The 25,347-nt window shown below is 39.4% G+C and overlaps 2 protein-coding genes across 2 annotated transcripts in view; both read left to right on the top strand.

Annotated features, from left to right (window-relative positions):
- Positions 1 to 750: 750 nt before the first annotated feature.
- LOC148875928 (transmembrane E3 ubiquitin-protein ligase FLY2-like) overlaps positions 751 to 25,347 on the top strand; it is a 62,928-nt gene continuing 38,331 nt past the window's right edge. The window contains exons 1-4 of the mRNA XM_088965749.1: positions 751 to 1,399; positions 3,021 to 3,093; positions 6,608 to 6,735; positions 23,330 to 23,445. Of these exons, the coding sequence (XP_088821875.1) occupies positions 1,241 to 1,399; positions 3,021 to 3,093; positions 6,608 to 6,735; positions 23,330 to 23,445 (476 nt within the window). The 5' untranslated portion in view covers positions 751 to 1,240. The remainder of the gene's footprint in view (positions 1,400 to 3,020; positions 3,094 to 6,607; positions 6,736 to 23,329; positions 23,446 to 25,347) is intronic.
- On the top strand, positions 14,078 to 20,039 carry LOC148875929 (uncharacterized). Its single transcript, XM_088965750.1, has 2 exons — positions 14,078 to 14,694; positions 19,740 to 20,039. The coding sequence occupies exons 1-2, from the start codon at positions 14,133 to 14,135 to the stop codon at positions 19,775 to 19,777; spliced, it is 600 nt and encodes a 199-aa protein (XP_088821876.1). The 5' UTR covers positions 14,078 to 14,132; the 3' UTR covers positions 19,778 to 20,039.

The following is a 25,347-nucleotide window of genomic DNA, read 5'->3' on the forward strand; positions in this document are numbered from 1 at the left end:
TAAAGATTTAACAAAGGCTCAACATGTGTTTCACCAGTTCAAGGTTGAGTCCTTAACAATGGTTCTGAAAATTGGACCGGATCAGGATATTAGACCGGTTGACCTTGGAGCTAGTTAGGTAACTGGTTCTGTTTCACCTTAAAATTATTTTTTGGACAAAAATTGTTGATTTGGTCAACGATCTATTGCCCTGAGCGGTCGAACCATTAATTCAGACAATAGTTTTTTGACCATTTTTTATTTTATTTATTTTCATTTTTGAGTCAAAATGGGCCATCTGTTCAATCAAATGGTCGGAACATTTGATGCAAGAACCGGTCTATATCCAGTTCGTTTTTTAAAACATTGTCCTTAACACATTCATTGGGATGGGATGGGCTTGGGCTGGGATTGACCACAAGTCCACAACCATGGTTTCAAAGTACTGTGTGGCCTGTATAACCCATAGTAGTTGTCCAGATTCTCTGCAGATGGGCTTAATCTATAGTCGGGAAAACTGATGGGTCCTATACTTCTAAGGGATGAAACATGAAACCCAACATGAAGGAGGCTCGCTTTATCATGCCGGGTCATGGATTGATTAGGGTACACGCTCGTAGGCATGGCCAGTCCATTTCGGTCCACATCTTTGTATGTTCCCGAATCTTCTGAGATCTGTATACCAAACAATCAGTCATTCCTGGTCCAAGAAAGATCCGTACCCGGAAATTAACCATCACCAAGAACCCAGCCCCAAGCCCCGAACAACCTGAAAGCCAATTTAATATTGGAAAGAAAAAAGGTAAAAGGAGATGGACTCTGTGCTAGAGACTCTGACCTCCGTGTTTTTACCAACAAGGCCTAATAAACAACTACTACTGCCAGAAACCAGAGAGAGAGAGAGAGAGAGAGGGAGGAAGACGAAATCCATGCAATAAATCCGTTGAACACAGCGACGAAAGAAAACAAAATAAGGATTTTTTTTTGCTTTAATTTCTTCCTTCCTTCACCTCCATTGGTGGCCGGTGGAGGTGTATATTGTGTGGGTGTTGTTGGTGTTGGTGTTGGTTCAATCGTTCGTTGAGCTCTCCCTTTCTATCGATCTTCTTTCGTTGGTTGTTACCTCCGATGGTTGACTCCACTTGAAGCAACCGTTTTCTTGAATCTCTCTGATGGGTTTCGTTTTGTCTCCTTCGAGTCCTCGGGATCAACTGAAACAGAGAGTTTTTGTTGGACTTTGCATTTGAATTGTGTTTCTGATATGATCTGGAAAGCGAATTCGGGTTACATGCTAAGGAAGAGAAAGGGAGGACTCTCAGTCTGGCGCGGGAGTATAGTCCTATGTGTAATTTTAGCTTTGTTCCGGCCGGCAATAGCTCTCCGACCACTAAGGGAGAAGGCTCGGTCTTGGGGTGATGAGGTCAGTCTTTAATAAAGTTTTCCATTGTTGGTGTATTTTTGCATCTATTTTCTTCCAAATTCAGAACAAAAGATCGTTTTGTATTCTTGAATATTGATTGTCTATAATTGAGCTTTCTCTTATAGGCGAGGAGCATTGCAAGGTTGACCTCGTTTTTCAGTTTGTGCAATGTACCCAAAACCATTCCTTAGGCCAAACTAACTGATTGAACTTGTGTCATAAGGAAGTGGCATTAGGCCTTGTATATGTAAGTATATACAAGGAAGAGCAATTGCCTGTATGGTATAGAAATCAGTGGGATCACAATTTGTATCTAGTAGCTATTATAAGAGATAAAACCAATCTTGATGAGTTCAGGTTCAGGTATTTGTATAGGAGTTGGATTTGGCTGATCCCAAAATCTTAGAAATTGTGGCTTGGCCAAGATAGGTTTGCTTATTGCCTAAGGGATGAAGGTACATGGGCAGACAAACATTAGGCAATAAATGATATAGTATCTAAGTCGTCAAGCATAATCTATTTAATAATTTAGATGTGTCACTACTGATATTAAATAGAGGAAGCATCGGCAACAAAAGAAGGCAATGATCAACTTGCACCATCAGTATTAAGAACTCAAAGTGTGGTAGAGCACTACAGCAGTGTAGTGCATAATAATACTAAAGGGATGTGGTTATGTAGCTGGTCAGGTGTTCTGCATATTAAAGTTTCTCAAATAATAATTGCGGTTTTAGTAAAAACATCATCTAAAAATTTGTATTGTGTTGGATATCTATGCAGTCAACTAAGTTTGTCATGAATAGGGTATGCTTTTGTGTATCTGACATATCTGACATTACCCAGATTTGTATCATATCAACCTATATTATCTTAAATAGGAGTCTGGGTATTGTAGGATAATATCCAAGACATGGTTGTGTCTCCAATAACCAATTATCCATGGAACATATGGAATGCCAGACTCAAGAAAGTAATGAAATACACATGAAACTTCTATCTAAATTCTCTTGACTGTAGTAGATGTTACCACTGTCATCTTGGGTAATAATTATGTCATTATACTCCTTACATTATATGTAATAGGAATATTACCTGATCAAGAGAGGAGTTATATGTAAAAAATATGGACCATAGAAATTTCTAGGAATCCTTGATTTTACAACAGTTATTCTCCTTTTTAGCTCCACCTATGGAGCTCTTTTGCGATTGTAAAAGTGTTCTAAGGATAACAAACATGGTGTAGTGAGTAAGGAGGTTTATCTTATTATTCAGGTATATTTTTGATGAATATCATTCAGGGGTATTATTGAACTCCATTCCAAAAATATCCTGTGAATAAGTTTCAGCTTAAAGAGGTTAAGCTGCAATTTCATTAATCAATTGTATTTTCCAAATGACAAGGTTAGTTGCAATGCATTAAAAGTTATTGTTTATATTTTTTTACACATCAGAGTCGTCAACTTTGTATGCCATACATGTTTAGTCAGGTGTGTCTTTAATTAGCACGGGAGATCTACCTGTCATTTTTTAAATTTTAGTTTTGATTGTAAATTACATCTAATATGTTATCAACTTAAATTCTTATGTTTTTATTTGTCCTGATTGATTTTGGTTCTTGCAGTGGCTATTTATTAGAAAAGATGACAATGACCATGGTTCATATTCTCCCTGGAACATAACAGGCACCTACAGAGGTTTGTAAATTTTCTACTTGGATTTTAATCATCTATTTGTTGTTATAAATAGTAGATATTGAGTTATCTTGTTATTTCAGAGGGCTTTAGTTCTGTTTAGATCCTTGTTAACTTGAATATTCTAATAGAAAGCACCGTTTTTTTGGAATATATGGTTTAAGAAATACAATTTCATTTTGTCAAACAGGGGTGACAACTTCTGACCCAACCAACAAAACTACTTAAAAAGCTTCCAAATCCACCCATCCACTCAACATGTTATATATTGGTTAAATCTACCCTCTGGTCACTCCATACTGCAGTATTCACTGGTTGGGTTGGGTTGGATATGGGCTATGTTAATCCATGTACATGTCATAATAGGGTGTGGGTAAGCCAATCAAAGCAGAATTACTTGATATTGGCACATACTATGTTGTTTATACAAGAAGTTGTTGTTTGTTCCTAGTATTAAACTCCATGAGATAAAAGGTATTTCAATACCGTATTATGTATGCTTCAGATATAAAAACACCAAAAGAGCTCTTCTTTATGAATGCATAAAATTTGTGGTTTATGTTGATCGTGTCTTTACTGTGTTAGTGATATTGATATTACAATTCTATTATGGGAAGTCTGCGTGAACAGCATAGATACATTAGTTTTCTTGGTGAGATTGCAATAGGATAAAAGGGGACTGAAAATTTATCTTTTGTCCATATTCAGTACAAGATATGCCAGGGCATATATGACATAAGGAGTCAATTGTGAAAATGACATTTTCAAAAGTTGAAATTTGATGGCAACACTTATTTATTTTTCGACCATGGGGATCTTGATGAAGTATCATTGTAACACGATCAGGGAAGGGTTCAAAATTGGGTTGTTGAAATAAGCTGAAGATGTTAATTGAGCAAGCAAGGTTGCAAAGATGTAATACACAGCAGAATGTTTGGACTAATCTCATGCGGTCAAACTCCCAAGGATGTACCACTGTCTGATATTAGCATCATACAATATCTCATTGATCTTTGAGTTTTAATATTCAGGATGCTATTATATAGGTGGCTAGTTTAAGTTTATTACCCGCTCTAAGTTTTTCCCCTGTAATTACATTAGCTTGGCCAAAAGTGGGCCCTATAGACAGTTATTTTGATTGTTGACTTGGGTATGCATCAGAACTTGATTGAACTTCCTAACTAGCTGATTAAACACAGTGGATTAATTGAACTGGCAACCAAACCACTAAATTGGATCTGGAAATGAACTTTATTGTTGTTGCCATTACTGTTTTTATTTTCAAATTCAGATGAGGTCATCTGGTCAAGCTATGGCCTGGGTTTTAAAACATTGCCCTATAGTCAGCTAATATTTTGGTAAATTTGAAGGCTATCTTAAATAAAGGAAGAATTTGTTTTCAAAATAAATAAATAAATAAAGGAATAGTTTGAGTTTTGGTGCCTATGGAAGGAGTTGGAAGAAGTTTTTCTAAATACGCTTATTTCAGCCTTCAATCACCTCCCCAGTAAGAGTGTAAGACCATCTTCCTTCTTGTTAGGGATCAATGGACTTGGTTGGATGAAATATTCATACTCCTGGAGAACTCCTTGATTTGGGTTAATATTTATGTGCCATAATCTTCAATGACATCTATCCCTTCTCTTTTATAAATAACTGGTAGGTCTATTGTATTACTATAGTGAAATAAGGATGAATACCACAAGATTCAATGATCTTTACATGGTTAATGAAATAAAACCATGATCAGCATATACTTGTATACAATTCAATACATCAAATTCTACCAAAACAAAAAAAGAAATTCAATACATCAAAATTAATCAAAGAGAAATGGGACTTGGAGTCAGGGTTTGCAAAGTCATTCTATGCTGTTCAGTGTGGAATGGTATAGAGAGTCATTCTCTGCTCTCAATAACAGGGTCTCTTATAGAATGGGTGATGGATTGAAATTGAGATATTGGTTGGATGTTTGGTATGATCTAAGCTCTCTCAAAACTCACTTTTGTAATCTCTTTGAAGTGGCTAACAATAAAGAAAGGGCAGTATGCAGTTTTTTGTGAGGGTGGGGGATAAGGTGGTCTGGGTTCCTAAAATCCAAAGAAATCTCCAGGAGATGAATGAGGTGACTGATTCAATCCCATAACCCAAATCATGGTGTGCCTAATCAGCATATCTGGTAGTGGGAAAAAACAGGTCTGTCCACTGTTAAATCTCGTCTGATATCTAATTCTTATTAGTAGTAGCAATTTACCTTGCAAGGTTGTTTTTAGAGCCTCTAATTCCTTCCAGGACTGCTTTTATGGTCTGGATAGCATCTCTGGACAAACACCATACTAAAGGAGATTCAGTCAATACCATAAATTGGCAAGGAGAGAAGGATAAGGGTCCTTGGAGGTCAGTTCACTTCCTAATGGAGGCAAGTGACATTTTGGTTTCTCTGATTGTAAAGCTCATCTGGATTTCCAGGGAGCTAAACCCTTTAGCAGATAGTCTGGCCAAATCTGGTGCCCTTAAGGATGCTTTTTACAGTGACATAAACTTGCCTTTGTAACTTGTGTGTTTGGTTCTTTCTTGTACGTCACCCCATGTATTTATATTTTGTCTCTTATGATAATCAGTTACACTTTTTCTCAAATAAAAAAAAGGGATATGGAAGTATCCACCATGGACTGTGTATTCTACAGGAATGATTTGGAAATGGCCTGTCATCTATTGTACCTGGAGGGGTAAACTCTTGATTTCTTTTCTAGTTTGGACAACTCTTGAGATGTCCTTGAAAAGTAAAATACATGCATTATGTTATGGAATATGTGGAAGCAATGTTTAGTAGATGCATCAAAATTTAGGTATTTTGTAGTGTAAGTTCAAATATTCTTCCAAGCAATTCTTATCTATATCATTAATTCCATCATATCTGGTAGTAAGTAGGTAAAGGAAAGCTGATATGATCTCTTGGAGCATTATCACCATCCTTGCACCATTATCTTAGATTTACTCTCATTCTCAGAATTACCCTCTTTGTTTTTCTTTTGTGCACTGTAATAAATTCACTTTGATATTGTTGAAACTTGAAAGTCATCTACTTCATCTGTGCTCTTTTATCCATTTGAGTCCATTTCTTGTGGAACTTTAGTTTTTCATGACTTAAACATTTATTGTTTCTAATTGTCCGAGATGAGATTTTTCTCATTTCATATTAGGTATTCAGTATTGTGAATGCTGGTTGTTCTACCCAGAAAAAATGCTGGTTGAATTAATAGCACAAAAGATGATCATGCATGTCTTTCCTCTCATTATTTTTGTTTAAGTGCAACCTCATCTTTTAATGAATGATGATTCAAACCAGTTAACTTCTTTGAGGGTATTATTTTCCTGAGTTTAGAATGGCTTGGTTAAAGTGTGCCTTTTGATAAATAAGTTGATCAAAAGAGAGGCTTGGAATTTATTAGATTTAGTTTGTTAAATGCATCATTTAGCATTAATGTTGTTGATTACTGGAACATTTATGGTGCAGGAACTTGGAGTTTCCTAGATTCCAGTAACAACTCTTCCAGATTTCCTGATTTTGGGAGATCAAGTGGCAATTCTGTTTTTGAACTGGTGACTACTCCGACAAAGATTAATGGAGTACATTATGTCCAGGTGAGGGTTCTGTGCCACTTTTATTGCTTATATTCATTTAGAGAAAGTGTTACCCGTGTTGGCCAATTTTTGCTTTATCTTCTAGTGAAAATGTCCTATGTAAGACAATATCTAGAAAGTTAATTGGGTTGGAGAATGATTTAAATTGTTGTGCACTCCCTTCTGTGTTGCTTCTGGTGTTAATCATATGATGTGGGAGTGGTTTCATGAAGTGCTTTTGTTTATTTATTTTTTGCAGTCATATTTAACTGGAATTTTTTTCTCTTAATGAATCAATTTTACTGTTATTGATAAAAAATTATATATTTAACTTTTGGGATTCATTCCTTGAAGTTATCAGCATCCATTATTGTACTACTGGTCTAATGATTAATAGAAAAACAAAGAAAGAATATGAAGGACCACATGGTGGCACTTTGTGACTTTGTGAGACTTGAATGAATTAGAGGAGTGCTCTATTTTATATTCTACTTGGCATATGCTATGAGATATCCGCTACAGGTGAAAGTAGACGAAATTATGTGTCTTATGTTTTGGGATCTATAATCCATTTTTTGGAATTGTGGGCTATCCTGAACTGCCCTTTGCTCCTTTTAATGTTTAGTCCCATTTTTAGAATCAAGATCCATGATATTGATTCCAAGGAATTGCAACTACCAATATCATTGAAGGTATGATGTAGCCACATCCCCTCACGAGTTTGCTTTTTTGTGTGGGAAGCCTGCTTGCAAAGGATCAACACTTGCGACCGTCTCCAAAGAAGAGCTTGGGAAGACTCTTCATCTTTGCTTGTATCTTGTGCTTGAGTGAAGGAGAATCAGCTGATCACTTCTCCACTGCAAGGAAACCAAGAAAATTTGGCACCACTTCCTGAAGTTGGCTGATCATTCTCAGTGCTCAGTTTTTTCTCTTCCACTTGGCTACCCCCTGCTGTCCCCCACGATTTAGTAATAAGAAGGGAAGGAGGGATGACTCTAAATTTTGATGGGAGTGTGTCAGGCAATCCAGGAGCAGCTGGTATAGGAGGTATAGTAAGAGACGGAAGGGGTATTGTTATTTGGACTTTTAGTGGTCCAATAGGTATTGCAGACTGGCAAGTGTTGGTGGTTCTCACGGGAATCAGAATAGTTAGAACCCTGGGCCTTCAAAATTTAACCATTGCAGGAGATTTGGCAAATACCATAAAATGGCTAAGAGACAAAGAGGGTGGCCCGTGGAGAGTGAGCCAATTTTTGACAGAAGCTAGAGACTCTCTGGAACTGCTAAATGCAAAATTGACTTGGATTCCAAGGGATTTAAACTCTGTTGCCGATGGTTTAGCTAAAATGGGTGCCAATTTGGATGTCTTATATAGCAATAGTTTGATTCCTGTGTAATCCCCTGGACTTTCCCCTTTGTTTTGTACATCTCCTCATGTACTTTCTCTTTTATTAATAAAACTCTGTTACCTTTCCTCAAAAAAATATCATTGAAGGTATGCCCTTTATGACTATTCAAGAAATTTTCACATCAGAAGAAGGTGCCTTTATTTCATTATAACTGCTAATATCATTGGAGAATAATGATTTTTGTTTTTGTTTTGAACAGTACTCCAAGGATCTCTAAATGAACCATATAAGTAACAAAACTGTTTCTACTTTGGAACAAATTTAAACGAAATAAAAAATTTTCCAATTTAAATTGTTAATAGAGCCACTCTCAAAGAAGGAGGGTTTCATGGTGTTTGCAGAATCAAACAGTGGTAAGGAGGTTGGAAATTTTTTGTTGATAAGTGGAAATGATAACCAAGGTGACGAGGAAAACACAAAGGTTTTCTCAAAGGGAAAAGCAGGGGGGTGAGCCTGAAGGGTTTGAATGCAGTAAGATAGGGGGAAGAAAAGAATACAACAGGTTTTTGTTCAAGGACTTTTAATAGTAAAAGAAATTACAGAACATTTCCAGTTATAAAGGATTGAGAATGCTATGGTAGAAGAGAAGGAGGGAAAGAAGATGAGGAAGAACATGATGGTGCTTCAAGTGACAAAGAGATTGCATTGGATGAAACCCATGTAGTTGAAAAATCAGTTGATTTGGAAATGGTTATTGATGTAGAAGTTGACCTTTGCGAATTGTTGGGTTTAGTTGTCCTAGGGGATGTTCAAAGTGTTAAAATATCCTATGCCTGTAACTGAAATCAATGTAGGCCCTAAAAGAATTACTTGGTTCCAGAAGTTAGTAATGGTGCCTAGAGATTGTATGCTTTAACCGGAGATGCCAAGAAGAAGAATGAGGTGACTGATGCAAGCCATTTTTTTGATAAGAATATGGTGTTAGAATTGGAAAGAATCAATGAGGAATTTAAGGATGTGAAGAAGCTTAGGGAGACCTCTCCTGCAGTTGGAAGATTTAGAAGGAAGAGGAAGCACCAAGATGTCTTGGTTTCAAGTGTCTTTACTAGATTGAAAAAGGGTCTGTTTGGAACTGGGCCAAACAAGAAACCATTGAAACCTGGGAGGATCGTAAGGAAGAAGTAGAGAGTTCCTGGTTTGGCTTTTTTGGTCACCTTCCTTTGTAACAGTTTCCTTTTCTTTAAATAAATTTATTTTATTACTAAAAGAGTCAAATGCTCTACCTTGTTTAACAAAGCCTTATATAAATTAAATTGAATCTCTAGATGAAACTCATCCATTGTTCCACTTATAAGAATAAGAGTCAAATGCTTTACCTTTGTAGAGATAGTAGCTCTATAGTGTGTGTGTGTGGTTCCAGCCCCGCACTTATTTTATTTTATTCTTTATTTCTTTTTATTACAGTTGGGCCGGTTGGGCCTTGTTTATTTTTGTTTATTTGTCTTTTATTTTAAGTGGGGGTATTAAAGTAACTGCAACCTTTGTAAGGACATAAATATATATAATATCTAGTGGGGTGTCTGATCTATCTGACTGAACCCCTTTTTCTTCTTCTCTTCTCTCTTCTCTCTCTTCCTCTTCTTCTTCTTCTCTTCGAAGCCTAGTTCACTTTTCTTTGTTCTCTTCCTCTTTAGAATACATATTTGTTATCATAGTTTTCAAGGCGCCAAGGCGAGGCTAGGTGACCAAGGGGTGCCCAGGCGCCTAGGCCTCGCCTAGGCGATGAAATCAGAAAATAGTAAGCCTATGTGTTTCTACCCTTCATGAGCTAGTTACTTGGTTTTATACATTAACCTGCAAACCTCTAAACTAAATTTTCTACTCATGATTCTTGTAGTCGTGCTTAAAGCATGCAACACAAAATATTAGAAATAGAAATTCGGACTTGAAAGAAGAACTGAAGAGAGCGTAGCCCCTGTGTTTGACCAAGAAAAGAAAAAGAACTTAAGGAGAAAACAGGGAGGCAGAGCCCTGTTTTAGACCCAAAAAAGAAAAAGAACAAGGGGCTCCAATACTGTTTTAGACCAAGAAAAGCTAGGGAAACACTAAATAATAGAAGAAAATGAAAAGAAGGGGGAAGAGCCCCTGTTTCAGATCACCAGTGAAGAGGAAAAAATGATGAAGAAACCCAGAGAAATGAAAAAGAAAAGGGGGCGGAACCCCTGTTCCAGATTACCATCGAGGAGGACAAAAGTGCAGGTAAAAGGGTGAAAAGTTTGCAGGAAAATGAAGAAGAAACGAAGGGGGCGGAGCCCCTGTTTGATTCCAAAGCAAAAAACGTATGGAGAAAAAAACAGGAAGAACCAACAAAAAGGAAGAAAAAAATGGCTGAAAAGGAAGAGGGTAGGAGGAAAAATAGGCGGACTGAAAACTGAGAAGAAGAAGATGATTCATTTGACTACCTGGCATATTCAAAGTTGTTTAGACTTCTAGTTGGTTATGCAGCATTGCAGCAACAATTGGAGTTGGACTGTGTGTGAAACATACCTGACTGGACAGATCTCCCTCTTTTATTCAGTTCTGCCATGAAAATAAAACCCTAAAAACACAGCACTTTTTTTCAAATAAAAAGAGTGATAATGTGTGATAGGTTCTATTGTAATAACAAAAACAAACCAATAAAAACTATTCGCAGCAAAAGAAAAGTAAAAACATTATAAAAATATTAAAGGATCAATGTATTAAGGGATATATCATGTATTAATGTGTCTTACATCTAGTCTAGGCGTGCACCTTGGAGTTAAGTGTCCACTTAGTCGCCTAGGCGTGCGCCTAACTGACTGGGCATGCGCCTTATACAAACTTTGCATGGCATCTAAGCAAGGCAAAGTTTGAAAACCGCCTAGTCGCCTAGGCGTCACCTTGACAACTATGTTTGTTATTTTATTTTATTTTATTCAAGTTTGTATCAGAGCTCTTGGCGAGAAAAGACTAGGGTTCTCACGTGAGCCTGATCTTGTCGGCTACATGAGAATTCTTTAGAACTGGATCTTCTGCAGTAGCGCTTGGTTCTTGGAGGTTGCTGGAGTGTTGGAGACTGCCCAAGAAAATGAAAGACTCTTGGAGATTGCCCGGTGACCAGGAAGAATCAGAGTTTTTAGGTGTGACCAAGATTAGGGTTTCAAACTAAGGTGGTGATCAGAGTTTTTTCTGAGAAAGGTACAATCTTTAGTTGAGCCGATCTTGGTTAGAAGTTGTTAAGCCTCTCTTTAAGAAGCGGCTAATAAATCTGGGTATTCCCTGCTGTTTTCTCTCTTGTCTAAAACCGTATGACCTTTTTTGAGGATTCAAGGACTGTTTTTTGACTGATAATGAACTAGAGAGTTGACCTTTGACTGTGATTGCATTCTTGGAAAGAAGCCGTCGACTGAGATCAAGTTCTTGGTGTCTATTTATTGCTGTGATTAAATTCTGGGCTGTTTTTCTCTAAATTTCTTAGTGTTTCAGCAGAAAAGAATCTCTTTTTGGTATTTTTCTTGGAGTTTTTTGACCTGTTAGTGCCCTACATAGAATGGAGAAGGCTGGAAGTGAGTTAAAAACACAAGGGGGTGGACTTTTTGGGACTGGTAGCATGGCTGAAAATTCGTTTCAGATTACCATTGTTAGGTTTGATGGAACCAATTACTTGGAATGAGCCTAATCAGCAATGATGGCCATTGGAGGTAGAGGTAAATTAGGTTATGTGACTGGAGACACAAAGAAGCCAGCCAAAGAAGATACATCACATCCAAGGAGATTTGGGACAGCATGAAGGAGACTTATTCCCAACCCCTTAATGTTACTAGAGTTTATGAGCTGAAGTGTGAAGTGAATAATCTCAAGCAAGGGGAGAAGTCAGTCTCAGTGTACTTTGTTACTCTGAAATCCCCTTAGCATGAAATTGATCACCTGGAAACTATTGAGTGGGAAAGTCAGAGGGATGGAACGACATATAGAAACTGATTGAAACAAATAGAGTGTTTGAGTTCTTAGCTGGTATGAACTCAGATTTTGACATTATAAGACAACAAGTTCTCACTAGGGAGAGTGACTTTGTCTCAAGCCTACTCATTGGTTCATAGTGAAGACATTAGAAGGAAGGTTATGCTATCATTTCAGCCTATAGAGTCAGCCTTGGCAGCAACAAAATCTAAAGTTGGAGGGGAGAAGGAAAGGGAAATAAAGAAGGAAGATAAAAGAGACATTTTTTGTGATCATTGTAAGAAGCCTAAACATACCAGAGACACTTGTTGGAAGTTGCATCCTCACCTAATGCCAGTGAGACTTAGAAACAAGAAGGGGAGTGCTAATGTGGCAACTATTACAGATAGTGCATCCACTTCTAGCACAAAGACCACATCCTTAGATGCCTTAGCTGCTGTCCGGGCTGCATTGACACAATTAGAGAATGAAGCTGTTATTTCTAGATCATTATCTCACTTCTCAGCCTTCAGCTACCACATCTGCTCATCCTACTTCAGCCTTTGCCCACATAGGTACAAGAGCTACAGCATATCATGCTTCAGTCCCGGGTAACACTAGACCATTATGGGTAATAGATTTAGGTGCTTCAGACCATATGACCAGTAGAACATCATAAGAGAAATCTAAAACATTAAAGATGGGAAGTTTCACTCAGGCAGGGAAGTGGTGAGTGGAGCTGGCTATAGAGTTAAAGAAATTCTTATTCGAGTAGGGATGACAAAGGGCAAGTCGTACTTGAAGATCAGGGAAGGAAATAGGGCAACAATTATTCTACTAGAGGAAGCTTGCAATTGGCTGAAAGGTTTTGTTGATGGAGTAGTCAATACTATCAAGGAAGAAGGTTGGAAAAACTCACTGAGTTGTGGTGGTAGAAGATACGATGAAGTACTTAGGAAAAATGAGAGGGGCTGGTTCTTCACAGTAACAGAGTATTTTGGCATCAACAAGAAGCAGATGATTTGTGTGTCGGAGGGGCCAAGGGAGCAAGGTTGGAGCTCCTTTGCTAGGAACCTTCAAGCTTTCCTAGTGAAGGTTGAGAGGAAGGGCGAAGAGCCTAATGGAAGCCCAATGGTTTGTAACTCCACCTCCCTCTGTTTACCAGCGTCGAGTAAGAAGCAGACCCTGCTTTGTCAAGAGGTCTTGGTAAACTCTGCAACTGTTCTTCAGAAGATAACTCTCGATGAAGAAGGAAGCAACTGGGAGCACAGAATGGTGTTAACGGCAGATAAGGTGGTAAGGGATTGGACAAAAGTCCTTAACGCAGTGGCAGAGAGATTGGGTGTTGATGGCGATGCTGTTCTTTTGCCGTTTTCTGAGAAGAAAGCAATCTTTGACGTGGGTGGTGAGAAGTTGAGTTTCAGCACGGTAAGAATTGAGGATGGGTTGATACAGATTCAAAACTGGGTCCCAATCTCCAATGAAGTTGATCCAGAAGAAGGCGGTTTCTCCATTAAACTGTTAGGGCTTCCCTTCAACCTCTGGAATGAATCGATTCTAGGAAAAATCACAAGAGCTTTAGGTGGTGTTTTGCTGGAACAAAACCAGAGGAACCTGCGAGCTGTGGAGATCAAGGTCGCAAGCATAAAGCTAGAGAACGTGCCTCGCTTGTTGGAAATCCTCGCTGGTGGCGCCTGGTACAAGATTTGGCTTGCTTCTGAAGCTGAAGCATCGCTTTGGGGAAGACGAACGGAGGTAGGGGATGATGGTGAAGTGGCAGGGTGGAGGACACGTGGCAAGCTAGGGATGGAGAAGCGGAAGTTCGGCAGTGTGAAAAGGGAAGAGGAATAGTCGCAGGAGGTTAATCAGTCCTGAAATGCTCTATTTAAGGCAATAAATTCAAATATTTTTGAATTAAAGACTTTTATTAATGGTGGTCCTTCCTTTGCTGACGTGGCCAGGAGAGGAGCCGGCCCAATCGGTCTCAACCGAGTGAATCTATCTGAACCGGTTGGAAGTAGGGGCGGCCCAGCCTTTAGACCTTTGAAGACTTTAAGTGAGCCACGTGACAGTTTAAGGTGTCACGTGGGTCGGTTTAAGGAGAGGGAGATGGTAGACAAGACTTACCGTCTATCATCTTCCAAATCAGGTGTGTCTGAAACAAACCAGGTTCGGGGGCGGCGAATAGAAGTTGGAACTAAGTCTCTGAGTTTGGACTCTTGGCGGGATGTCGACAAACAACTCTCTCTTGCAGTAGATCGCCCAAATCCGCGGTACCTGAGGGACAGAACAGAAGAAAGGGAGGAGGATGATAAGGGTTGGTTAAGGTGTAGTCTCGAAAGTGAAGATGAGGAAGAGAGTTCAGAAGAAATTTCAAGCAAAGGGAGTTTGAAAGATGATGAACTCCAAGGAGATCAAAACAGGGAGACTCTAAATCTGATGGGTCTCTTTCTTGGAGATTGGGAGTGTGCACAAGTGGAGTCTGGGGCGGATCGGAAGGAAAAGCCAGTGTTAGCCAACAACGCAGGTCAAACCGATGGGGGGCAATTCCAATGCCCACAAGGGGATAAACCTTCACCAAGTCTTGGGGCCAGGCAAGAAACCGAGATGGTAGCAGGTCGTGTTAACCCAAAACTGAACGGGGATACACCTCTGAGAGGTAAACAGTCGGGTAAGAGAAGCAGCCTGTGTTTAAACCAAATGACGGGGAATGTTTCCCTCCAAAATGAGGAGACAGAAAACTCAAATTTCTCTTTACTGGGTTTGGCTTCCACCTATCCTCCCTTGCATTCCCTTCTAAACTCCCGGTCAGTTTCAGGTAAATTTGTCAACTCTGTAAATTCATTTTTGTTCTACTGGTGGGGTTGCCGTGTCCCTTGTTCCAGATTCCCTCCCCAGTCCAGAGTCTGAAGCCCATATTCAGAAGACCACAAGAAGTTTTCAGGGGGTGTTGGAAGGGGAGATGAGGGTGGAGGGAACTTGCAGGGATAAAAGAATTTGGGGAATCATTGACAGTATAATGGGAGCAATTGAAATAAATGAATTATGGAGGAAGTCTACAACTGGGACAAAATCGGATTATAGTGGGGAGGATGAGGGCAGAGTTGAGGAGATGACTAGGAGTGGAGAGCAACAAAGATATTAAAAGAGGGGAGGCTAGTAAGGAGGACTCAATAGCAGAATTTGTTGGCAAGCTAGGGTGTAAACTTAAGAACCCAAATGACCTAAAAGCCTTTCTACAAAAAAAGGAGGAGAGTAAGATTAAAAGAAGAAAACTGAGTGAAGTTGAGAGATTAAGGAGAGATTGAGGAGGATAAGAAGTTTGGGGTGAGAGGGGAGAGAAGGAAAGGGATTAAATAAATCTCAGGTGAGTTAGGGTTGAAGCCTAAATTTGAAATGCGGATCCTAAGCTGGAATGTAAGGGGGACGGGTAGTGCGAGGAAGAGAGCAACTATCAAAGAGGCGATTAAGAAGTTTGACCCGGATGTGGTGTTAATTCAAGAATCTAAGAGATTTGATTTCGACAGTAGATGGGCAAGAGGCGTGTGGAGATCTAGGGGGATAAGGTGGGCGACTGCTCCATCATGGGGAGCTTCAGGTGGGATTGTAACTTTGTGGAAAGAGGATGTGGTTGTAGGGGTCGAGGAATTAATAGGAGATCACTCATTATCTGTGAAGTTCGGGCACGTGGCAGATGGTTTTGATTGGGTCTTAACAAATGTATATGGCCCCAACGACTACAAATAGAGAAAAACTGTGGGAAGAGTTGAGTGATATTAGGGGCCTCTGGGAAGGACCCTGGTGCGTGGGAGGGGATTTTAATGTGGTGAGGTTCAAAGAGGAAACTAATAATCTGAGTCAAAGGGTGACTACAAGCATGAGGAATTTCAATCAGTTTGTGGACACCTTTGAACTTAAAGAAATCCCTCTTCTAAATCACATTTTCACCTGGTCCAACCTACAATCTAGGCCGTTTTGCTCCAAGCTAGATAGATTCCTGTTTCCAACAGATTGGGAAGAGCATTGGAGGAATCTAACTTCTAGGGTACTGCCTAAACTTACCTTAGACCATTGGCCCATAGTGATGTGTAAGGAGGAATTAAGAGGAGATGGACCTACCCCCTTTAGGTTTGAGAACATGTGGCTGGCTCATCCAAGATTCATTGAGAAAATCAGAGACTGGTGGGAGCAATGTAATCTATCAGTAGAGTGGGAGGGTATGAAATTCCACAAGAAGCTTCAATTTCTAAAATCCAAGATGAAGGAGTGGAATCGGCTGGAGTTTGGAAGATTGCAGGAGAGAAAGCAGATTTTGTTGGAACAATTAGAGGACTTGGATTTGAATGAAGTAAGGGGTCCCTTTGGAGAGGAAGACAGAGAGTTGAGGTGGAGTGTGAGGAGGCAAATGGAAGACCTTTTGCTCCAGGAGGAAATAAGTTGGAGACAAATCTAGGTGCAAATGTTTAAAGGAGGGAGACAGAAACATGAGGTTTTTCCATTCCTTGGCAAATAGCAGAAGAAGGAAGAACTTCATTTCAAAATTGGAAGTCGAAGGTGAAGTAATTTCCCACCAAGCAGAAATAGCAGAGGCCTTTGTAAATCATTTTAAATCTATTTTCAGAAGGCCGGTAAATGTGAGGGTTTGGCTGGAAGGGCTAGATTGGCCTACTCTAAGTGTAGCGGATAGGGAGGGGTTAGAGAAGGTTTTTGATATAGAGGAGATCAAGGAGGCAGTGTTTATGATGGATAGGACAAAAGCTCCAGGCCCAGATGGATTCATAATGGCTTTTTATCAGGATTGTTGGGATATTGTGAAGCAGGATATTATGCGGGTCTTTGAGGAATTTCATAGGAGGGGAATAATCAATCGGGGCTTAAACTCCACTTTTATTGCTTTGATCCCGAAGAAGAAAGAGGCTTCACCCCCTAAGGATTCTAGACCTATCAGTTTGGTGCATAGTCTGTATAAGATAATTGCAAAAGTGCTGTCTCTAAGAATAAAGAAAGTTCTTCCTTCTATTATTGCACCCAATCAAGGAGCATTTGTGAAGGGGAGGCAGATCACTGATCAAATCTTGATTTCAAATGAGAGCTTGGAAAGTTTCAAGAAGTCCAAGAAGAAGGGTGTGGTCTGCAAACTAGATTTAGAGAAGGCCTATGACCTAGTTGATTGGTCTTTCCTGGTGGAGGTGATGAGGAGTTTTGGGTTTGGAAACAGATGGTGTAAATGGATTTGGGTTGTGTTAAGAGCTGCCACTATTCAATCTTGGTGAATGGAGCTATAAGGAATTTCATTCTTGCCTCGAGGGGAATAAGACAAGGAGACCCCCTCTCCCCCCTCCTATTCACTCTGGTTGTAGATGTTTTGGGCAGATTGATTCATAGAGCTGATGCGAGGAACTTAGTAAAAGGGTGGAGAATAGGAAGGGAGCAAGTACCATTAATACACTTATAGTTCGCAGATGACACAATTCTTTTCTATGAAGGTGGGGACATAAATTGGATAGGGAACCTGAAATTGGCCATACAATTATTTGAGCAGATGTCCAATCTAAAAGTGAACTTTGATAAGAGCTGTTTGGTGGGAGTGAATTTGGAGGAGAGAGAGGTAAGTGAATATGCAGGGTTATTAGGGTTTGCAATTTCGGATTGGCCATTGAGTTATTTGGGTCTCCCCTTAGGAGATAATCCCATGAAGGACAACTTCTGGAACTCGGTTCTGGAAAGACTTGAGAAAAGGCTTGCCTCATGGAGTAAAAATTAATGAGGGATTTCTTGTGGGAGCAGGAGAGGAGAAGAAAGACCATAGGGTGAGTTGGGAGGTGGTAACTAGAAGCAAGTAGTAAGGAGGGCTTGGGATTGGGAATATCAGGAAAAGAAACATGGGGAAATGGTTATGGAGGTTTCCAATGGAAAGGGACAAACTCTGGACGAAGATTGTGGTTAGTATACATGGACTGGAAGACAATGACTGGGATCCAGGAATCTTGGCAAGGGCTACAACTGCTTCTCCTTGGAAAGCCATTCATGATTTGCTTTCGGTTTTCTCCCCTTGGATAAGGTATGATCTGAACTCTGGTAATCTCGTAAAATTCTGGGAGCAGCCTTGGGTTGGGGACTCATCTCTGATGGACCAATTTCCCTTGCGTTGTCAGACCTGAAGAACAAACTCATTTCTTCTTTCTTAGTTCCTTCTGATTCTAAGTCCGGTTTTGGATGGAATCTAGGGTTGAGGAGAACAGTAAGGGATACGGATTTGGGTTGCCTGTCGTCTCTACTAGCCACCCTTGAAAATGTTTTCTTGGACCTGGGTAAGGATGACTCCAGAATTTGGACCCCATCCTCCAATGGTTCTTTCTCCTGTGTGTCGTTTTTTGAGACCTTGGTCCATCCTCCTGCTCCCTTTGGCCTTTCCTTCCCTGTTAATGAGATTTGGAGTAAACCCATTCCTCCTCGGGTTGGTAGTTTTTGCTAGGTAACTTTCCTAGAAAGAATAAACACAACCGACTTGCTTCAAAGAAAGTGACCTAATTCTTGCTTACTTCCCAATAGGTGTGTTCTTTGTACATGGGGAAACAACTTACCACCTTATGGTTACTTGTCCGGTTACTAAGACTATTTGGGAATGGGCTTCATCCTTGTTTGGATGCACTTGGAATCCCCCCGTGAGTTTGCAAAGCTTGTTCTCTCCCTCGTTCTCTAGATGGCCTAAGAAAAGAGGGAAGATCATGTGGAGAAGCATTAGAGCAGCTGTGTGCTGGTCCGTATGGGAAGAGAGGAACTCTAGACTTTTTTCAGACAAGGAAAGATCCATGGAGAATTTAACTGAATTGATACACTTAAGGGTCAATCATTGGCTGAAATCTTTGGAGCTTTTTTCAGAGTTCTCCATGGCTGATCTTTTGAGAAAGTGGAAAGAAGTTGCTACCTTGGCTCAGTGCAAAAGGACCTCTAGACCTTCTTGGTCCCCCCCTCCTTCAGGATTCATGAAACTGAATTTTGATGGTTGTAGTTTAAGGAATCCTAGGCCTTCTGGGATTAGGGGAGTTTTTAGAAACGAGGTTGGGATTATTTTTGCTATGTTCTTTGTCCCTATTGGTGAGGGTGACTCTCTTAGGGTAGAGACTTTAGTAGCTTTGGAAGGAATCAAAAGAGTAAGATAATTAAATAGTCGGTGCTTGATCATTGAAGGGGACTCGGAGGTGGTAATTAGGTGGTTAAAGGAAGACAACAATGGTTTGTGGAGCTACAAAAATGAAAAGAAAAAAATTAAATGGCTAAGTAGGGATATTGAGGTGAAGTACAACTGGGTGAAGAGAAGTGCTAATTCCATGGCTGATGGGTTAGCCAAGCAAGGGGTGCTTAAGGATTCTTTGTTTTGGGCCACTTTTAGCTCCCCTCTCTTGTACTCAAAGTTTCACAATTTTTATAATCTAATAAAACATTCTGTTATTGATGAAATAAAAGACCATATGACTAGTTTATCTACCTTGTTTACCACCTATTGTTTATCCTTTGGCAGAGACAAAGTATCTATTGCTGATGGCTCCCTTGTGCCTATTTCTGGCAAGGGAGACATCAGACTATTTGATGCCATCTCCCTATTCTTAGTTTTGCATGTTCCTAAGTTTAGTGCTAACTTGCTTTTAGTTAGTAGTATTACTAAGAATCAAAACTGTTCAGTGACCTTTTTTTTCTAATCGTTGTGTTTTTTAGGATCTGGAAACGAAGAAGGTGATTGGGATTGGCCGTGAGACGAATGGAGTTTACCTGCTTGAACATCCACGGGGAAGTAGAGTGAAGTTGGGAAATTGTTTGTCTCTCTGTCTTGGAGTTAGATTATGCTTTGGCATAATCGATTAGGTCATTTGTTTTTTGGGTCTTTGAAGAGTTTGTTTCCAAATTTATTTGAGTCAGTCCAAGTGTTTAGTCTGAGGTGTGAAAGCTGTGAACTTGCAAAACATTGTAGATCAACTTATCCTTTGAGCAATAAAAGAAGCAATCTTCCTTTTGAAATTGTGCATACAGATGTTTGGGGGCCATTATCATACTCCTAATATGAGAGGGTACATATATTTTTTGTTATTTGTTGATGATTATACCCGTTTCTCATGGGTTTACCTTATGCACTCTCGAGATGAGGTCCCTTCTCTGACCCAGGCTTTCCATCAGATGGTACTGACCCAATTTGAAGTCAAGATCACAATTCTTAGATCCAATAATGCTAAGGAGTACTTTGCAAAACCCTTGGCATCATATCTCCTAGATCATAGGGTCATTCATCAGAGCACCTGTCCTTGTACACTTCAGCAGAATGGGGTTGCTGAGAGAAAAAATAGACATATCCTAGAGTTAGCCAGAAGCATCATGGTCAACTCTAATGTTCCCATACGCTTCTAGGGGGATGCAATCCGTACAACTATTTACCTTATTAACATGATTCCTTCACGGGTTCTAGACTTGGAAACACCATTCAACCTTCTGTATCCAGACAATGACCTATTCACTATTCCCCTTAAAACTTTTGGGCATACTTGTTTTGTCAAATCCTTGGACCTCATTGCTCCAAGTTTGATCCCAAAGCTGCTAAATGTATTTTCCTTGGGTATGCACATAATCAAAAGGGACATTGATGTTATGAGCCTGTTTCAGGAAAGCATTTTGTGTCCATGGATGTCACTTTTTTGAGGATATGCCCTACTATCATAAGGCTTCTCCTCAGGGGGAGAGTAGTGAGAAAGGGATTTCAATTTCAGCCCCAAAAGTTCCATTATCTGTCCTAGTTACAGAGGGGGAGTGTCGTGAAGAGGGTTGTTAAAAGTGAAGGGAGTTGAGAGTGTATCACAGATAGTGGAGGGAGGTTGATTCCTGTCCTCAGCAGCAGTCCAGGTTGATCCCAACGTCTTCTATAGCTTCGGATCCAAGCACTACCATTGCTTCCATTGTTGAGCCCATTACTGCAAATACTTTGCCCGACACCGTTGATCCTCAGCCTCCCCCTTCAGATGACCTTGATCTTCCAATTGCAATTCATAAAGGGAAGCGCCGTTGTACTTCATCCACTACCCATTGTATCTCCAAATTCCTTTCTTATTATTGTCTCTCAGAATCCTATAGATCTTACCTGGCATCTATTGCTACTATTCCTATACCCAAAACAGTGCAAGAAGCTCTATTGATACCTGAGTGGAAGGAAGCGATGAAAACAGAGATGGATGCTCTTGTTAAGAACAACACATGGAAACTAGTTAACCAACCTGAGGGGAAGAAACCTGTTGGATGCAGATGGATGTTTATTGTGAAATATAATTCTGATGGTTCTATAGAAAGGTATAAGGCCGGATTGGTTGCAAAGGGATTAACACAAACTTGTGGCATAGACTATATGGAAACCTTTGCACTAGTTGCCAAGATGAACACTATCAGAGTCCTACTATCCATTGCTGCAAATTTCTCATGGCCAATACTTCAGATGGACGTTAAGAATTCTTTCCTCAATGGAGACTTGCAAGAAGAGGTGTACATGGAGTTACCCCTTGGTTTTTACAGTACAAAAATAGGAAGGAAAGTTTGCCTACTGAAGAAGGCTTTATATGGGTTGAAACAATCTCCGAGAGCTTGGTTTGATAGGTTTACACTGGCTTTGGAAAAATTTGGTTACATGCAAGCTTAGCCAAATCACACTCTCCTCTTTAAGAAGACAGACTCTTCTTTGACCCTACTCGCTGTCTATGTGGATGGCATTGCGATAACAGGAAGTGGTATTAGTGAGATTGAATCTCTTAAACGACATCTTTACAAGGAATTTGAAGTGAAGGACTTAGGAGAATTGCGCTATTTCTTGGGAATTGAGGTAGCTCGATCTAAGCATGGAATTTTTATCTCTCAAAGAAAGTATGTTCTTCACTTGTTGGAAGAAACTAGAAAGTTAGGAGTGAAGCCTGCTGACACACCCATTGAGCTGAACCATAATATTGGGCTGTATCAAAGGTTGGTTGGGAAACTTCGTTATCTTTACCTAACTCAACTAGATATTTCATATGCTGTCAGTGTTGTTAGTTAGTACATGCATTCTCGTAGGACCACTCACCTTCTTGTAGTGGAAAGGATACCTGCTTACTTGAAGAGATGCCCAGAGAGAGGCATACTCTTTAAGAATAGTGGCCACATGAAAGTAGAAGTATATACAGATGCTGATTGGGCTGGATGTGTTGATGACAGAAAGTTTACCTCTAGGTATTGTGCATTTGTGGGGGGAAATCTTGTTTCCTGGAGAAGCAAGAAACAAAATGTTGTTGCGCTCTCCAATGCCGAAGCTGAATACAGGTCAATGGCCAATGGTGTTGCAGAAGTGTTATGGCTGAAATCCTTGCTTAATGAGCTGGAAATTGATTATGAGAAGCCTTTGATGTTGTATTGCGTTAATCAAGCTACAATTAATATTGCCCACAACCCAATACAGCATGACAAGACTAAGCATATTGAGGTGGACAGACATTTTATCCGGGAGCGAGTTGCATTTCAAGAAGTGTGTCTTCCTTATATCGCCTCAGACATGCAATCAGCTGATCTCTTTACTAAAGCAGTCACAAAAATCAAGTTGGAGATGGATTTACACAAGTTGGGAATGAGGGGGAGTGTAGAGATAGTTAGTAGCTCTTTAGTGTGTTTGTATGGTTCTCGCCCCACATTTCATTTTATTCTTTATTTCTTTTTATTACAGTTGCACCGGTTGGGCCTTGCTTATTTTTGTTTATTTGTCTTTTATTTTAAGTAGGGGTATTAGAGTAACTCCTACCTTTGTAAGGACATAAATATATATAATATCTAGTGGGGCGGCAGATCTATCTAACCGAACCCCTTTTTCTTCTTCTCTTCTCTCTTCTCTCTTCTCTCACTTCCTCTTCTTCTTCTCTTCGAAGGCTAGTTGACTTTTCTTTCTTCTTCCTGAATTACATCAGAACACATATTTGTTCTTTTATTTTATTTTATTCAAGTACCTTGTTTAACAAAGCCTTATATCAATATGGGGAGAAGCTTTATGGAGGTGAATGATGGTATATAAGGATAGAAGTAAGATCCTAATATGAAAGCCAAGAGTCAAAAGGCATACAACTTGGCTTACCAATAAAAAAGGAAAACATGTCTTAATCAGCAGTACATGAAAAAAAGTTAATACTTCATTTAAATTAATGTGCTAGAGTAGATGCTTTTGCTCATTTTTTATTTGTGTTTTCTTCAATGATTTTTCTTTTTGTTGCTTAACTACAGATGAGAGACTAATTACTTTCCATGTTATTCAATAGGGAGTTATTATTTTCCACGATGTTTTCAACAATGAACATGATGCTCGTGCAGCTCAAATGAGGGTGGAAGGTGTATATATTTGGCCTTTTAAACAACTTCGAATGGTAGCCAATAGGTAAAATTCTTGCTCGTTTGCTTTCCAAGTCAATATTCTTTAAATTGCTTTTTCTCAATATACACTAATACCACTTCTTAATTTTCATTGTTTGTTTCCTTTTAAATTTCCATGGGTAGTTGATCAGTGCATGCATTTTATAGTGCAAGTTTCATGTTAATTTTCTACAACTAGCAAAATAGCTTATATATATGTTTTTAACAATTCTGGACCAATATATAGGTTTCACAGTAAGTATTACGTGTGAAGATTTTTTTTAATATTTTTTGATCAGTAAAGAAGGATAAATTTTATTAAATTGAAAAACAGATTACAGCCAGCAGGAGAACACAAACACAACAATAAAAAAGAATTACAAAACTGCCCAGAATAGATTTTGTCTGTACACTCCTTGTTTTGCTAGCAAGTCAGCCATTCCATTTGCAGGCCTTCTGATCCAAGTGAAAGTGGCATTGAGCTCCCTTGCTAAACTTTCAATTTCTCGCAAGGAATGTCTATAAATGCAGGGAATGTTACCTCTGAAGTTGGACCAAGAAATCACCAGTTTTGACTCTCCTTCAACCTCCAAGTTTTTAAAATCTGCTTGTTTGGCTAGTTTTAACCCCTGCAAAAGAGCATGAAGCTCAGCTTTTATGGAGTCTCCAACCCCTATAGGCCCTTAATACATAGCCAGAACTTCGTTTGCTGAATCTCTGAACACACCCCCTGTACTTGGCAATCCTAGATTTCCTATGGAACTGCCATCAAAATTCAACTTTTAACTTATTTGCAGCTGGGGGTTTCCATTCCATCACCATCTTTTCTTTTTTCTTAGTTGAAAAGGCCACTTCTTTCCAAGCCCATAGAATATCAGCCACAGAGAAGCTTTGGAACAGCTCGAGTGTTTTTATCCAATGAGCAACTTTTATCTTTATAGCTTCCACCAACTCTTCTTTTGGTGTGAAGAAATTTTTTATTGCACATTTGTGATTGATGATGCTCATAAATCTCAATTCAACTCAACTCAACTAAGTCTAGTCCCAACTCTATGGGGTTGGCTTCAATACATGAATCCTGTTCTGCCATTCCATTCTGTTCAGTGTCATATTCACTGTTAAAACACAGGCTTTCAGACCATTTTATTCACTAGTTCAATCTATGTCTTTCATGGCCTGTCCTGATCTCTTCTAGATCCTTCAAGTTGCAATAGATCAATTCTTAATTCTTCTCACTGTGCTGTAAATGGTCTTTTCTTCTTGTGAATAGGCCATCTTAGTCTATTTTGCCTCATTTCATCACTTATTGGGGTTATTCCTAAGTTCCTACAAATACATCCATTTATATGCTATCCTTCTAGTTTCCCTACTCATCCTTTCTAGCCCCCTTGATATCTTTTATTAACTTAATTCTAAAATTAATTACAATTACTTGGATGCCCTTAATGGGGTGGTCAGCACTAAAGAAATAGTTAAAGAAAACAAAAAAAACCCATAACTAAGGCTCGTAACCAACAGACATAACCTTAAACACTAAACTCCCCCTTAAGTTGAGCATAGACGTCAATCATGGCCAGCTTGCATACATAATGTTGAAGCTTTGCCTTTGGAACTCCCTTAGAAAATCTGCTAGCTGCTCTTTTGATGAAATGAAAGGAAGACGTCAATCATGGCCAGCTTGCATACATAATGTTTGTCTACCTCAATATGCTTAGTTCTATCATGTTGAACCGGGTTGTGAGCAATGTTAATAGCAGCTTGGTTATCACAATACAATATCAGTGGCTCGTCACATGAAGCACCCATCTCATCAAGGAGAGATCTAAGTCATAACAACTCAGGAACCCCATGGGACATAGCTCTATGCTCTGCCCCAGCTAAAGATCTAGCAACCGCTGACTGCTTTTTACTTCTCTAGGAAACATTA

The sequence above is a fragment of the Nelumbo lutea genome, chromosome 1, assembly GCF_056320005.1.
Source record: "Nelumbo lutea isolate HS-2025 chromosome 1, American lotus-T2T, whole genome shotgun sequence".
NCBI lineage: Eukaryota > Viridiplantae > Streptophyta > Magnoliopsida > Proteales > Nelumbonaceae > Nelumbo > Nelumbo lutea.

Excerpts from the sequence above, each read along its gene's own strand:
- LOC148875929 (XM_088965750.1), top strand. The coding sequence starts at position 14,133 with ATGGTAGACAAGACTTACCGTCTATCATCTTCCAAATCAGGTGTGTCT. Across the intron at positions 14,695-19,739 it reads TCTGAGAGGTAAACAGTCGG|GATCTGGAAACGAAGAAGGT; the intron begins GTAAGAGAAGCA and ends TGTGTTTTTTAG.